The 15,854-nt window shown below is 37.8% G+C and overlaps 1 protein-coding gene across 1 annotated transcript in view; it reads left to right on the top strand.

The window, feature by feature from the left end:
* The window catches only part of DLGAP2 (DLG associated protein 2), a 304,303-nt gene that overhangs the window by 273,876 nt on the left and 14,573 nt on the right, over positions 1 to 15,854 (top strand). The window contains exons 9-11 of the mRNA XM_069011493.1: positions 2,540 to 2,889; positions 12,963 to 13,048; positions 14,271 to 14,686. Coding sequence (XP_068867594.1) covers positions 2,540 to 2,889; positions 12,963 to 13,048; positions 14,271 to 14,686 — 852 coding nt within the window. The remainder of the gene's footprint in view (positions 1 to 2,539; positions 2,890 to 12,962; positions 13,049 to 14,270; positions 14,687 to 15,854) is intronic.

The raw sequence follows: 15,854 nt of genomic DNA, 5'->3' as shown, positions 1-15,854 counted from the left end.
ATGAACTCATTAACAGTGTAGAGATGCGTTTTTTTTATTCCCTGCTCAATATTTGATCTCTGTGGCTGCATAGGAATTAATTGGATTTCTTCCTGCCATATTTCACTGTAAATATGTAGCCAGTTTCTCACAAACTTCCAGTCTTTCTTCGGGTTTGTTCTACTTGTTGAACATCTGTGGGATTTTTAATTCCTGTTTAGTGTTCACAATCAAATGCTTGCCAGAATACTGCAGTTACTCTAATACTTGGTGGCTTTAAAACATGTCACTTCACTGAAATAATCAGACTTTTTAGAATAAAATATTCAATCCTAGGGGGAGAAAAAGGGGGGAGGGAAAGAAAAAAAGGCAAGAAATTGTTTTGGTTTTGCCACAGGGAGAATTTTTCAGAAATGTAAATGAAGATTAAGTCAGCTATGAAGGGTTGCAACAGCAATTTAACATTTATATTCATTAGACAGAGAAGTGATCTGCTGCTCAAGTAGTAGGGATATACCTGCTTGTGATGTCTCATTATCACATTAACCATATGTTTCATCATTCGCTGCTATTCTTTTACATGAAGACAGATGTAAAAAACAGTAAAGTAGTTATCACAGTGATAACCTGTCTAATGCTACAGGTAAAATTGGCTTCCTGTGCTGGATATTGTTCACCCTATTTCACCCCATTGTCTCTATTTCTAATGTTTCCCAGCACTTTGATCACTTGCCTCTACATTTGCAGGGGGAAGGTGGGGAGCAGTATTACGGCAACTCTCTTAGTGGAATCATCCTCAGACCCACTGCTTGAGTTCATTAGACACTGTCTTAATTTCCAAGCTTTATAGCCTCCCCCTTCTGTGAACTTTCTGTACTCCCTAAAGCATCTGAAAAATACTGAGTTTTTCTTTCTTCTTAACTGCTGGTTACAAAATGGACAGGAGATAAGATTGGTGATAGGACAACAAAACGGCACTTCAAAAAAAGCACAGTCTCAGATTCTGAAGAGCATGTTTCACGTGTTTTACGTGTTTTACTCTGTTAGAGCAATTTAGCTCAGAGCAAGGCTTTAAATCTCTACCAGAATTGAGTGGCATCAGTAGAAATTCAAAATGTTCTTTAAATGAAGGTTTTAACTTCCTAGCTCTGCCTTGCCTTCTTTCATGTATAATAACACTTTTATTTATGATTATCAAGAGTGAGCATTTAAGAGTCATTTTCTCTAGACTCACTGTTTGCATAGGCTAGCCTGGTGATACAGACTCAGCAATCCAAGGTGTTAATTCCTAAGCTGATCTCTTCACTCCAGACAGCTGCAACATAGCCTCATATCAAAAAACACAGCTGGGGAGGCTGTCTTCATTGCTCATCAGCCCATATGGGTGTAATGGGAAGAGGAGCTCTTGTAGAATCCTTTTTGGACACAAGTAACCCAGTTCCATGGTTACCTGGGTCACTGTTGCAATGTCAATCCATTTAGTAACACTAGACAAAGGCAAACTTACTCCTGTAACTATACAAAAAGTGAATTGGACTCAGTTTCCCCATACAGGAATAAAGAAATACATATCACAATGCATTTTTTTGATCAGCTGCTAATTTTTTTAATAATGATTATCTGTGCTTTAGGGAAAATACCCTTCCACAACAGAAATACTCATTAGTACCAAAAAAAAAGTGTATAGTGGGCTTAGACAATTCGAAAATTCAGCTGTGTGATATTAATGACTAAATATTAATCTCTATGAAATTTTTTAAATTTTATAAGGAAGCAGTATTGGCACAGTTCTGTACCTGTAGAGTTTTCTTGGATGTTTTATTGAGCCATATGCTGGAAGACAGAATCTATGTTAAACCAGCCTCAGAACTTCTCTGCTCATCATAGTCTTAATAGCTTTGCATATATTAAAATATTTTTAACATGCCTTGAATTTCTTTCTGTTAACTGTATTGTGGTTATTTTTTAAATATATGCTTCCTACACAAGTAAGTAGTGAACCTTCCCTAATTCCAACCAGTGCACCTGGAAGGATTTTAAAAGGTTAAAGTGTGGCATACCATAAAGTAGAAGTTGCTGAATAATATTTTGTTCCAGTATATTGATGCTATTTTCTTAATATACTGTTTCCATACAAAGCTCACAGTTCAGATGATAAGAACAGGGAAAAATAAATCTTCCTTTATTTCTCTTATGAGTTTTATCCAGTAATCTCAGAAGCCCCAGTGGGTACCTACCCAGCACAAGTCTTAACATACATAGCCTCACTAACTCTTTTTCATCTTCACTGTGATTTGGGACTCCCACTTCCAACCCTTCCTACTTCCTTGTTGAAATAAAATGATTCTGTGGATACCCCTCTGACTCTGAGAGACACTTTCAAATAATAGTGAGGTCCATGAAGAACACAATATTACCCCATCGTAATTTTTAAGAAGCACAATCTTAAGGTGATTTCTGTTGTCAAGTTTCCATCATATTAATCTTGATTCCTCTCTTTCTCTTTTCTTTTTTCTTTTTGCTTGTTTTTTTTTTTTTTTTCTTTTAATTCTTTCCATAGCTGTAACTTATACAAGTTACAAAAAAACACCACCGCCAGTACCCCCTCGTACCACTTCCAAGCCACTGATCTCTGTCACGGCACAGAGCAGCACAGAATCCACCCAGGATGCCTATCATGACAGCCGGACTCAGAGGATGTCCCCATGGCCACAGGACGGGCGAGGGATGTACAACTCCACCGACAGCTTGGACAGTAACAAGGCCATGAACCTCGCCCTGGAGACGGCGGCTGCCCAGCGCCACGCGGCCGAGAGCCAGAGCACCTCCATACGCACCAGTGACAAGGCCATTCTGGTGACAAAAGCAGAGGAGTTTCTTAAGAGTCGACGCTCCTCTATAGGGATCCAGGTAGTCTATCATTTACATCTGTCTGTGAAGAATTGCTTGCCTTCTTTCTGTAAATAGCATAGAATGAGTCATTCAGCTTCACTTGCTCTAATAATCTAACAAATAACCCCTGGCTGCTTAGCGTTAATTGCAATTCACATCATGGCTGTGCAGAAAATTCTTTGGCTAATACACTGTACCTGGGAGAAAATGAATGAATAAATCTCTAGGGAGGTTACCTGTCATTAACACTTGATATGAAAATTATACTGCAGAGCTACAGGTGAACAGCATGTTCATCTCCTTCCCTCCATGAATTCACAGACCTTTTTATAGAATTTCACCAGCTTTAAAATGCTTTACCATACTTTTTCCATTATATTTCTCTTTTGACCTTGAAAAATGTGCAAAGCCACTCAATCTTCAAGAATTCTACCTAAAAAGAGACCCTTCCCCTTTTATTTGTGCTGGGACAAAGTATCAAAAAAGAGAAAGAAATGTTCTGGTGTAGATACAGCATAATTAGAGATGGCAAGTAATGAAATAACATTAATAAACGCAGCCTTTGAGCATTCTACCATTTGTCCATCAAAACCCACAATATTTATTTCACCTGACAAAATGTGTGTCAAACTGTGGAAAGCTCACTCAAGTTCTGTTGTTTCAGGCAAATGAGATAAGACAATGCCAAATACAAATTTTGATTGCTATTCCTTCTACTAAATGGAAAGCACTAGATAGCTAGAAATGGTCATTTGTTCAAATCTTTAGGAAATACCAAGTAATAATAAAAATAGGAAAGTTGAACTTGCAAAGGATTTGAAGTCCTTTGAGACAGAAGCAGAGGAAAATTTAAGCTTCTGTTCTGCTGAATATTCCCTTTTACATCACTGGGTCCACTTCTGTGCTTACTTTTGCTAGATCAGCTATAGAGAAACTGGCATTTATTTTGACATAGGTGTTATGGAAACAGCACAGTCTCATAGATCTTGAGAAGGAACATAGATCAACACAGATCTTGAGAAGGTAATTGTCCATGTAAAAAGCCCAGTGAGTGACTGTATATTAGAAATATGCAGGAATATAAAAGAAAGTATATTATTTTCTTTAAAAAAGTAGTAATTCCATTTCCATTTATTTCATAATATAGTCATAGAAAAGTGTTTGGGTTAAGCATGTCGCAGCTGCCGATTGAACTTAACAGGTTAACATTTTAGTGTACTGTAATTTTGCTGTTCCATAATGCATTAGACTAATGGGAAGGAATCAGCTTTGCCAGAAAGCCGTTTGTCCATTTCTTGTCATAAAAGTATTTGCTTCTGATTCTTCAGATGCAGAAGAGTAGAATTAAATTTAATAACCATGGCAAGATATTCAGATAGCTACTTTTCAAATGTTTTACAAAGTAATTAGTGCATTCTAAATTGTTCAGAGAACGGGCTTGGCAGATAACGCTGAAAAGTTCAAAGGAGCAGCAAAGAAATCTTTGGTACCTTTTAGCCCCTAACCTGAAACTTACTCTTCAGAAAGGAATAGTATCTAGTGTTGTTCTTATCTCTCCTTTACAGCAACTGTGCACAGTGGTATTTATCAATGTTGGTGTCTTGATTTGGTCAGTCCTGATATTCCAGCAATTAATTCTGGAACTTTGATTACATCGCTTGATCCTGTTTATTACTACAGGTGATGACCAGTACTTTTCACTGGGTTCTGACCCTTCTGTATGTGTGCTTTGTTTAGTAATATGTGCTTATAATCCACAAAAACACCTGTGCAATTATTTCCATGGAGGCAGCGGATCTTCCATAGCAACTTGTCATCTGACACTTGGCCTGCAGCATTGGTCCTCAGATGCACACATGGAGAAAGGCAAATGTTGTTTGCAACAGCAGGTCTTAGAAAGATGAGCTGTTTGTCATCTTTCAAGAAATACAAACTGCTTGTTTGTACCATTTCGGATTAGATAAGGTTGAATTTTCAACAGTATCCTGAGCACATTTAGTTGTTTGGGATTTTTTTCAGCACTAAGCTTCAAATGTCACATTAATGAGAAAAATACATTTCTGCAGTATTTTAAATAGAAAATGCATTTTTTTATGTTGCTGTTGCCAAGCTGTACAGAATAAAAACACAAGGTAGAATGTTCTTATTGCAAACTACACAAATAGTAATTTATGCACACAAAGTACAGTTGCAGTATTTAATTTCTTTTAGACTTCTGTGTCAAAGTACACTTTGGAAAAGGATGTTTTTTATTTGCATATTTCCTTGATTGACTAAATGACTTGTTTTCTCATTAGCATTCCATGCCTGGCTAATGCATTGAATTTGCATTTATTTGCATTAGTTAATTTGCTATCAGGATGGTTAATTTGTGCATTTTTTAATGTTCCACTCCTTTAACACATTGATGGGAGAATGCTTGCCAAGAGAGCTTCATACAGAAGCAGAGAGGAACAAAGGTACAGAGAAACCATCGATGCCGCTGCAAGTGGAAATGCAATGGACCCACTCCAGAGCTCCCTTGTCTTTCAGACATATGATTTGTGTAGTGTATATGAAGTGAATAGAAGTCCTTTCAAAAAGCCCTGGCATGCTAGCCATGTGCCCATAGGGTTGGTTTTCACATTCATGGAGAAGCCAAGCTCCTAGGGAAGCACTGGAGTTACTATGAACATCAGTAGCACCCATCTGCAGAGAAAGAGAACAGCACAGATACACTAACATCTCATGGTGTGTTAGTCCTATCCCAGATGGGAATTTTGAACAAAAAAAAAATAAAAGCTTTGGAAATGAAGCTTTTCCAGAAAATGTCTGGGGGCCTTTGGGATTTTTTTGGTTTTATTTTTTCCACTGACATACTTAAGACAAATATCGTCAGGCATAGTCAACAGGCACTGGGAAAATACATGTTGATTATAAATTCAAATGAGTTTCAAAATACTGATTTTGAGATTAAAAATTTAGTCAGCAATTGTAACAATATATGGATATAAAAAGAACAAAACTCTTGTAATAGCTATAAACTTCATATCTGTCTTCTATCATGATGGCAAAAGACTAATCAAAGTATTCGAATTAAAATGGAGAGTAGAGATTGTCAAGAGTAAAATAAGCACTAAATCAGAACAAGGTTGTTGCTAAGATATTTTCTGGGATTTTCCTCACTCTTTTGCACACCCTGGTATATATGCTAATAATTAACATTCAAAATCTGCTCTAAACCATTTCATAGTAAAAGCATTGGGAATGTGAAATATATGAGAAAACATGTCAAGAAATTCCTCCTTATTAATCTCAAGTACTTCAAAACATGCAGTCCTTTGTTTCTTCTCCATTTAAAAGGCATTGAGGCTTCTCAAAATGAAGAGAAACCCCGGAAATGAATGAGATGGAAACAAATGTTTTAAGTGTGATGGCTGATTCATGGTGGTATTTTTGGAGACAAGCACTAATTGTAGCGTAGAGAATGGACTCAGTCATCTTCATTTATCATCAGAAGATCACGCTTCAAAATACCTAGTGGGTTTTTTATAATCTTCAGAATCTACATTAAACACATCCTGCTTATAAATTAAAGGCTGTATCCAGGGAGATTAGTGCAATAGCTGACCTGCCTAATTTTTTTGTGACAAAAGGGGATCTGCTGCATAACTTCATTATATATTTATATAATTTTTTAAATGAAATTATTCATCTCACATGGTAAAAACGTTGTTCATGGTATTCTGTGCTCTCAAATTAGAATTCCCCTTTAACACAAAGAATTTTGTACCCATATTGCAAAAGTGCTCAGATAGGCACCTACCTTTTCTTTGTAAAGTTTAGGTTATACCACCTTTGTCAGTGCTCTACTTCAGTGTATACACAGCAATCAAAAGAAATATTTGCACTGATTACACTGGTCTTTGGATCATAAATGATCCAAAGTTATAGAAGTAAGTATTGTTTATTCTCCTCCTTAAAATGACTGTTAGACTATGCTTTTGTGAGAGGAGTGTATGAAGTCCTTTGCCTGGAAAAGTCAGTGAATATTCAGAGCAATTTGCCACTTAGCATTAAATGCACCAAAAAAGTTATCAGTAACCTCAACTGGGTACATTATTTTCTTGTTACAATCTCATACTAACTTGACATAAATCCTATTTCTAAACTCTGGCTTGTCTTTTTAGTAAGAAGTCCTTTCTTAAAAGATCAGAGGAAGTTTTCAAGCTGCTCCTTTTAGTAATTAGCACTTGCTGTACCGTGCCACGTATTTGAGTAGTCCAGATGTTCGGCTGGGAAGTAGCAGAGTGGCAAAATGGAGCTCAGTGGTGAGACACAAAAAATCTCACAAGCGGGAAAGTATAGGTTTATTTTGCTGTGTTTCTAAAAATTATTTTGAAAGAATGTATGTTTTTGGCTGGTTAAACTATTCCATCAGTTAAGGAAAGCAATAGTAGCTAGTACTGTAGTTTTATTTGAAGTGTTTTTCCTACTTTGAAGTCACTGCATACAAATAAGATCTCCCCATACCTAAGAATGGTTATCTGAATTCACAATTACATGTACTTGATCTGTGTCAAAAGTAGTGTTTTTTACTCTCTTTTAGTCTTGTTATCACTGAGAAGCCTATGCAAGAGAGGAAGGGTGAATTATTCCCCTTCCTGTACATCATCAGAGAGATTGTTTATTAAATTCTAATTATAGAATGAATTGGTTACAGCAGTGAAAACTCATTGAGGGCAGTGAAGTCACATGGGGAGAGATAATGTGGCCTGAAGGACTCTTACTACTAATGTTTATGAGAGAGAAGTGAAAGTCAACAGGTTAAAATCTGTTTTCCTATGCATTGAATATATTAACATCAAGTCTACCTTTGAGACAGTATGTATGGAAGCTTAGACTTTTTTAGGATGCTGCAATGTTATGTTGCAGTGCTCATGTTTAACTGCAGAATAGGGCTTTAATACAGAAATAAAAATTAGTTTCAAGTAGTTTAAATTATTATCTAAAAAAGTATAGTAAATACTTTGAAGGAATAATTTAGTTCGTACAGTCTTTGCTAGAATGAGTGCCTATAAGCATACTAAGATTGATTATAACAAGCGAGTTACTTGCAGTAGTGATTTGCATTTATTCAAATAATTTTTTGCTCATATAATTTAATTGTGGATCCTTTATTACCAAGGCAGTGTTAGTATCTGATAATTCGATTTCAAGTTTAGAGCTGTATCAGTCAGCAATGGCTGATCTCAGTCAGCAGTGACTGATCTCTGGGGATTAATAGTATTGTCTGCTCCCTGTATCGACAGCAAGGAATGTGAAGGGATGAAAAACTTCATTAAAGGAATGTGAAGGGGATGGTTATGTCTTTGTGAAAGGTAAGACATAGAATCATAGAATCATAGAATATCCTGAGTTGGAAGGGACTCACAAGGATCCTTGATATGATAGATATAATCTCAAAGTTGCTATAAATATTAGAAGCCTAGTGGACATAAGCACATAAGACATTTTTCATGGCATAAATGCCAATTTTTAAGGAACTTTTAGCTCTTTTTTTGCAATGAGAGAGGATGATGATGTACTATATTAGATCTACTCCTCTCCTGCTTTTGGCATGAATGGCTATTTTTTCTTTCCTCTTTTGTGTGACACTCCATCATAAACATATAAAGATAAAATTTTTCACATTATTTTGCTTTACTGAGACTGTAGGCCAATTTGAAAATATTAAGGCTTTTAGAACACATGTAAATATTAAAACAATAATGAATCAAGGAGAATAACAACAGATTTAGTAAGACTTATTTGAGTTTCAAGAGTCACACAATCAAACAAAATGTGTTACTTTTTATCCTCTGCTCATTTGAGTTTAGCCTGGGAAATCTGATTAAAGGGTTTCCTGCTGTTTTTAGAAGGAGTCTTTTTAATATCTGTCATAGAACAATGTAATTTATTTGTTCATTTTTTTCTTTATGATTGCAAATTATTGTCTTATTTTCCACTTTTACTTGTGTTGTTATTTGCCTCCATTTTACATTTTGTTGGTTGATACAATATTTGCAATCCTAGATTTTGCCTGCACACACAGACACACAAAATTGTCATTCTCCTGCTGTTACAAGGCATAGTGAGAAAATGAAAGCATTAAAATATCAAGGCAATCATCAGGTCGTTTAGTTAGTGTCAGTCTTGGCAAGCTGGAGGGAAGTATAATTTGGCAGGATCTTATATTTAGAGATAAGTAATATTTTATTTTGATACCCGGATCATCATTTTTCTGATAATTTTTTTTAATAAAATTTTAGAGCATATTACTTCATTTGTGCCTGTGAATTCTAGGTGTCAATTGCATACTGGGTAGATTACTCAGGATTATATCTCCAGGTGAAATTCCAGTAAGAAAACACTTGAAAACTGATAGATGAAAAAGACTTTTTCTCGATGTGTTGCATCAACAGAAAGATACCAACCCATTCCAAATATAAAAGGTAAATCTGCCTCCACACATCAGAAGCAGAGTTCAAAAGAAGACCTGCTATTTCTTACTAAACCAAACAATGTTGCTGGCAAAAACAGGTATGTTTTTGATTTTCAATCAGGAAGAAGTATTGCAAGTCTGCCTGCTTTGTTCCAGAAAAAATTGATGGACCAATTGATGTTCTCCATAGGGGCCTTTCCTTGTTTATTGGACAACAACAACACTGTGTCTGAGCTGCTGAGACATCTTTGTGGAAAGCAAAAGTCTATTCTCTGTCCATTGGCCACTGCTCACCTCCAGGGTGTTTCTAACCATGTTACCCCATGAGCATAATATCATTGACCCTCCTTACCCTATTTCTGTGTTCAGGAACCTGGCCTACACCTCATACCCCGGGACTCACTCCCTAGGTACCAAGGAGCACATTACATAAGAATGGTTATCCTAAGGATATCACTCTATGAAGGAAGTGCAGTGCTTTGAAAAGGGATGAAGGCAAAAACTGACATGTGTGGAGATGTCAGTGTGGCTTCATCTCTCTGGCTTTGTCTCAGGTCTGAACTGGCACACAATGTCCTGTCCTTCCATACTGAGCCTTATGAGTGAGCAGAAGGCCCTGATAAATCCTTTGTTCCCATCTGTTCAACTTCTTCAGTCTGGCCACCCACAAACTTCTTTTCCCTTGTCAAACCTTAAGGTTTGTAGTCCTGTGGAGCCTGTGCCTACCTCACTGACACCATCATCTGGAGCTGCAGTTCAGTTGAACAAGTTCAAGGAACTTGATCAACAAGTGGAAGTAATAAGAAATTATGTTGGTCTTTTCCTTTGGACCCAGTCCAATAGAATAATAAAATACATTAGATTTATCGAATAGTTTGGGTTGGAAGGGACTTTAAAGATCATCTAGTTACAATCCCCTTCCATGGGCAAGAACACCTTTCACTAGATCAGGGCCCCATCCAATTTGGCCTCAAAAACCCTTCCAGGGATGTGGTATCCACAACTTCTCTGGGCAATCTGTTCCTAAATTATGTGACTTAACTCAGACTGACTGGTTGCTTTGGGATGAACCCCAGTACCATAGCTCTTTGCAACAGTTTAGACTTCCTGATTACTCCAGATGTTCATCAAACAACCTCCTCCTGGAAATGTTTACCCGCCTCAGATATCATCTTCCTGCTAGCACTCCTACAGGTGACACCAGGAGCCACAGTACAAGCATTTTGTGTTATCTGCTCTTACTCCCTACAAAGTCACAGAATGGGTCAGGTTGGAAGAGACCACAGTGGGTCATCTGGTCCAGCCTTCCTGGTAAAGCAGGGTCATTCCAGAACACATTGCACAGGACTGTATCCAGGTGGTTCTTGAATACTTCCAGTGAGGGAAACTCCACTACCTCTCTGGGCAAAGTGTTCCAGTGCTTATGCACTCATTCAGTAAAGGAGCTCTTCTTTGTATTCAATTTCTGCCTGTTGCTTCTTGTCTTATTGCTTGGCACTATGGAAAAGAGCCTGAAAATATCCTCTTGATACCCTCCCTTCAGATGCTTGTAGACATTTATAAGGTCCATAAGGTCTCCTCTCAGTCATCTTCTCTACCTCTGACAATAAGTTGAGTTCACTCTTCAAAACATGTCCACGCATATTTGACTGAGGCCTCATTGCACTAGTCAAAGCTGCAAGTGTAATGCCTCTCTGCTCCCCTCCAACAGCCTACATGAGTATCTCATTCTTTGCCCAGTTAATTCAGGAAATGAATATGTTTTATATGCAACTTTCCTCAAATCGCTGAAAGGACTGGGTGAATTCCTAGTCTGTCACTTAGACTAGAATTTGTTATTTAAGGCTCTTTTGGACTCTTCTGTGCTATAAATAACTCTGTCTTTCCTGATAGATATCTCTTTGTGTTAAAAACTGGACCTCATAGCTGCTTTGCTTAGAGCAATGTTCTTTCAGAGACTGTGGCCCCCCAAGCAGCTGAATCTTCTCAGATGTTGCAGCCAAGACCCACCTTAACTAGGAAACCAATTTGCCTGTCATTTCAGTTGGTTGTTCCGGCTTTTTTTCCTCCAAGCTGCTACCTCTGTGGTTGAGGCTTTTTTTTACTACTAACGTCAAAAGGAATCTTTCTTTTTATACTGACAACACCACATTCTGGAGACTGTTACCAAGTCTGATACTTCAGTTCTCTCAGTGCACTGCCCATATGGGTGAATATAGCCAGCTTCCATGCAGCTGCCAGGGTGGAGACAGATGGCAGCAAGCACTGTCCCCTAGCCCTTATGCAGAATAAAGGGAATTGCTGAGAAATGTGTCTTTCCCAGACTGTTGTCACACTCATAGCCACAGGTTTTAGCACACCTGTGCCTGGTGCTACACTGTACAGTTCAAGCATGCCATTAACATTTACTAAAGGGTTTCTGCACTAGCTGTTCTCGTGAACATCTCCAAGACTCACACACAGGTAAACATGAACATGTACTAATTGCTAGCTGGAATTCCCTTCCATGTGAATGTACACTGAGCTATGGCTTAAAGATGGGAGGAGAAGTTACCACCAACTTCCTTCTTCAAGAAGTGTAGTCCAAATATGCAGTCATTTTCCACCCTCCTCCCACCTTGTCTCTGCATCCTTTCAGAAACCAGGTGGGGTTGGGACTGTGCAGCTGAGACACAGCTGCAAAGACCATCAGGCTCTTTCCAGAGATGACTGTGACTGCTGCAAGGGTAAAACTTTCTTATCTTTATGATCAGATATATTCTTTGAATTCACAAATGGAGTGTGCATATTGAAAAACTGGTTGCTAAAATTTTTTTTCACTGAACAGTTAAAATATCATTCAGAAGGAAAAGTCAGTTCTCTTTTTCTTTTTCTCCTGCCTCTCCCTTGATTCAGTATAATTTGCATACTGCAGCACTTGCTCTCTCTGTGTCAGAGACTTGGGGGCGGTGTGGTGGTGGGGAGTGCTATATAAAATCCCACAGAAACTTGCAAACGCAAGTCTCAGTCATGAAGGAATCTACTGTGAATATATTTTGGTAAGTGTATTTCAGATGGGAATACTATGAAAAGCACATAAATTGCTTGCTTGATATAGCATTTTCAGGACTGTTATTAAAAAAGGTGAGATAGGGCATTCTGCTGTATCCCTTACATCGTTTAATGGTTTAATATTTGTCAACACAGTTGTCGATAAAATTTCATTGCTCCATTTTTTTTTTATCACTCACAAGCTTATGGGGCTACTTGAGATTTTATTTTATTTTGTAAATCAAGGACTATAATGAGACTGGTTTATAATAGTATAAAAAGGGGTTACCCTGTGGATTGCTCATTCTAAGAACAGCCCTTCCAGACCAAGATTACTCCCTGCTTCCACCAAACTGAGTAATTACTTCTGGGCTTGAGATAGGGAATTACATAGCAGAAGTAATTGTGCAAAACTTTAATAAGACACAGCACCAAAACAGTGATACTAGGGTGAATACCTGTTGTATTTATTTTGCTGTGCTAGGTGTTTCTTAGCAAGTAAGAGATAAAATATATAATTAATTTTGATGAGGGTGTGTAGAAATAGTGCTGAGTTGTCGATGCTCACTCTGCAGATGTATCTTTTGTGTTGAATTAGGTGGAAACAGCAACTGATTCAGACACTGAAAGCAGAGGCCTACGGGAATACCACTCTGTTGGAATACAAGTGGAAGATGAAAAACGGTAATTTAAGCATGTTCAAAAATCTGTAGTCTTTCATAACACAACACACATTTGTAAACAGAGTTAATAACAGACACCTGGCAAGTGCTGCCACTAAATAATTCACAAAGCCAGATTTATTATATGCATGCTTGTCATTTGGTAAAATTTGTAGAGATTACTTAGCAGTTGCTTCACATTTGCCTAACTTTCCAGTTTTTAATTGGAGGGAAGTGAAAGTGTTAAACTGAAGTAGTGGCTTAATAAAATTTCATTATTGACAGAACAAATACTAAGAGCTGTGTATTGGAACAGTCTTCCTTTGACAGGACTCCTCATGCTGATCCAGGCTTTTTCTGTCCCCACAAGGAGACACAATCTTAGGATGGTACCTTTATTCTAAAGTAGAATCAGCTTTTTGATTTGTTCAGTCCTTCTCTAGTTTTGTAAAGCTGCTGGCCCATGTACTGACCCACAGGTTATCTCTGCCAGGTACTGTTTGTCACATACTGGACCAGGACCATTATGTCATTTCACAGCAGCTGTCTGAGAGTATCTGGCTGCTAAGTGCCTTTTGCCATCATTGACTAGAAGTAATTTGAGACAATAGGCACCAATGGGAAAAGATTTCACAAATAATCTTTTCTTCTCTATCTAACATTTTAACACAAAGCTTTTCTAAAATGTCATTGTTTGGTTTCATATAACAGGGGAAAATCAACCTTTAATGGGCATCCTGTAAGACAAAAAAGACCTTCAACCCAGAGTCTTAAACCTGCTGATACTATCTTTCTTTTATTACAAGATTCTCAAAAATCCTAACTCAGCAGATTTTCAGATTTTTTCTGCTTACAATTCTGAACATTTGAAAAATTTATATATAGGTACTTTATAGACTTCTATCAGGAAGTTCTAGTTCTGCTAGTTATTTCCAGTTGATTTAGTAATGATACATGTTATTTTGTAATACGAGAATAAATCAATATTTGCTTCCAGAGATAATTTAAATTATTTTCTTTTGTGCCCTTGCTTAGATCAATGATTCCACTATGCATTTTGTTTTTTCTCTCTGTTGTTACTCATCATCTGATTTTAGTGAAATATACACAAAGAAAAAATGTGTAACATACAGTCCAACGAGAAGAACAGAATCCACTCACTGAAACATTATTCTGTGCCTCTGTACAATCACATATGTTATTTTTATGTCTTAATATCTTTTCTTTCTTCCCTCTTCACCAAGGCATGGACGATTCAAGCGTTCAAACAGCGTAACAGCAGCTGTCCAGGCTGATCTGGAACTGGAGGGTTTTCCAGGACACATCACCATGGAGGATAAGGGACTTCAATTTGGCTCGTCATTCCAGCAGCACTCAGAGCCCAGCACACCCACCCAATATAGTGCAGTGAGAACTGTACGGACACAGGGACTGTTCAGCTACAGAGAAGATTATAGGACCCCAGTTGACACCTCAAACCTTCCACCACCAGAACCCTGGCTAGAGCCAGCCATTGAGACAGTAGAGACTGGTCGAATGTCTCCTTGTCGACGGGATGGATCTTGGTTTATGAAGTTACTACACACTGAAACTAAGAGAATGGAAGGATGGTGCAAAGAAATGGAAAGAGAAGCAGAAGAAAATGATCTTTCTGAAGAAAGTAAGAACATTTCAGTATCTTTTCCTATAGACAATTGCTAAAATAAGAAATCTGTTAGGATATAGCTGTGAGCTGTGGTTTCTCCTCACTCATTCTGTAGGAGCAAAGAACCATAAGATATAAGAACACTGTCCTGCAACTGACTGCACAAGATGGTGTTTCCCAGAGTAAGGTTTTGTGGAAGTAGTTAAAAACCCAACTCTAGAGTCCAGTCCAGGATCAAAGTCTGGTATTACATAGAGCTCAGATGATGCAATAGCTCCACCCACAGCTCCAACTCTGACACATCCTTCCCACTCGTATGGCTCCAATGCTTGGCCCTTTGCCAGGGCACACAGGGTGGTCCTACGTGAACACTCTTTTGCCCTTTTCCTGACCTCTGATTTTGCCTCTTATTTGTGAGCAGCCATTTTAAAAATGTTTCCATTCCTTTACAAGCACTTCAGCCTGTTGAAAGAACAGAAAGCAGTAGTAGGCAAGAACAATAGTTAAAGCACTTCTGCAGTTAGACAGGCATATGCATTATTAGAAAATTCAGCTGCATTTTCTTATTACAATTTTATCAAGAATCATTATTATTCTCTCATGTCCTGTGGACACCTTGAAAGGAGTGATGGGATAAAGTGAAAAATAATGTAGACTATTTTGGAACAAGATCCAAGACAGCGCTAATGATAGTAATATATCAAAGTGGTCCTAGGACTCAGTAGCCAGCTCCCTGTGATTCCCTTTGAGGTCAATTATCCTTGTTCTTCAGGCTCAGTTTTATAAATATTTCAATTCCTGACAATCTGAGTTATTGTCTCAGCTGAGATTTTCTCAGATCACAAATGAATTCATATTAAGTTTTCTTACTAGCATCTTTCCCTGCACTTTTACAAATTTCACCATCACCTCTGAGTGCTGTTTCCTGATCATTTTCTTTCCCCCTCCATGAGTTCTTGCTATGCTGTACCCTCAGGTCTTGAGTCAGGCCAGCATGGTGACTAAAAGGCCAATTTCTATTTCTTGCACTGACCTTTTCAAAACAAAGAATGTCTGTTTTTATGTCATCATATTTTTTATTTTACAGTCATATTTCTCTGCTGTATTGTGCACAAGTTTGCCAAATAACAACAGAAGATTTGAGGTGGGGTGGTGTGTAAGGCTGGTTTTCCTTCCTTCAGCC

Source organism: Aphelocoma coerulescens, chromosome 3 (assembly GCF_041296385.1).
Source record: "Aphelocoma coerulescens isolate FSJ_1873_10779 chromosome 3, UR_Acoe_1.0, whole genome shotgun sequence".
NCBI classification, from domain to species: Eukaryota; Metazoa; Chordata; class Aves; order Passeriformes; family Corvidae; genus Aphelocoma; species Aphelocoma coerulescens.
This window is presented reverse-complemented; position numbering and strand designations above follow the sequence as displayed.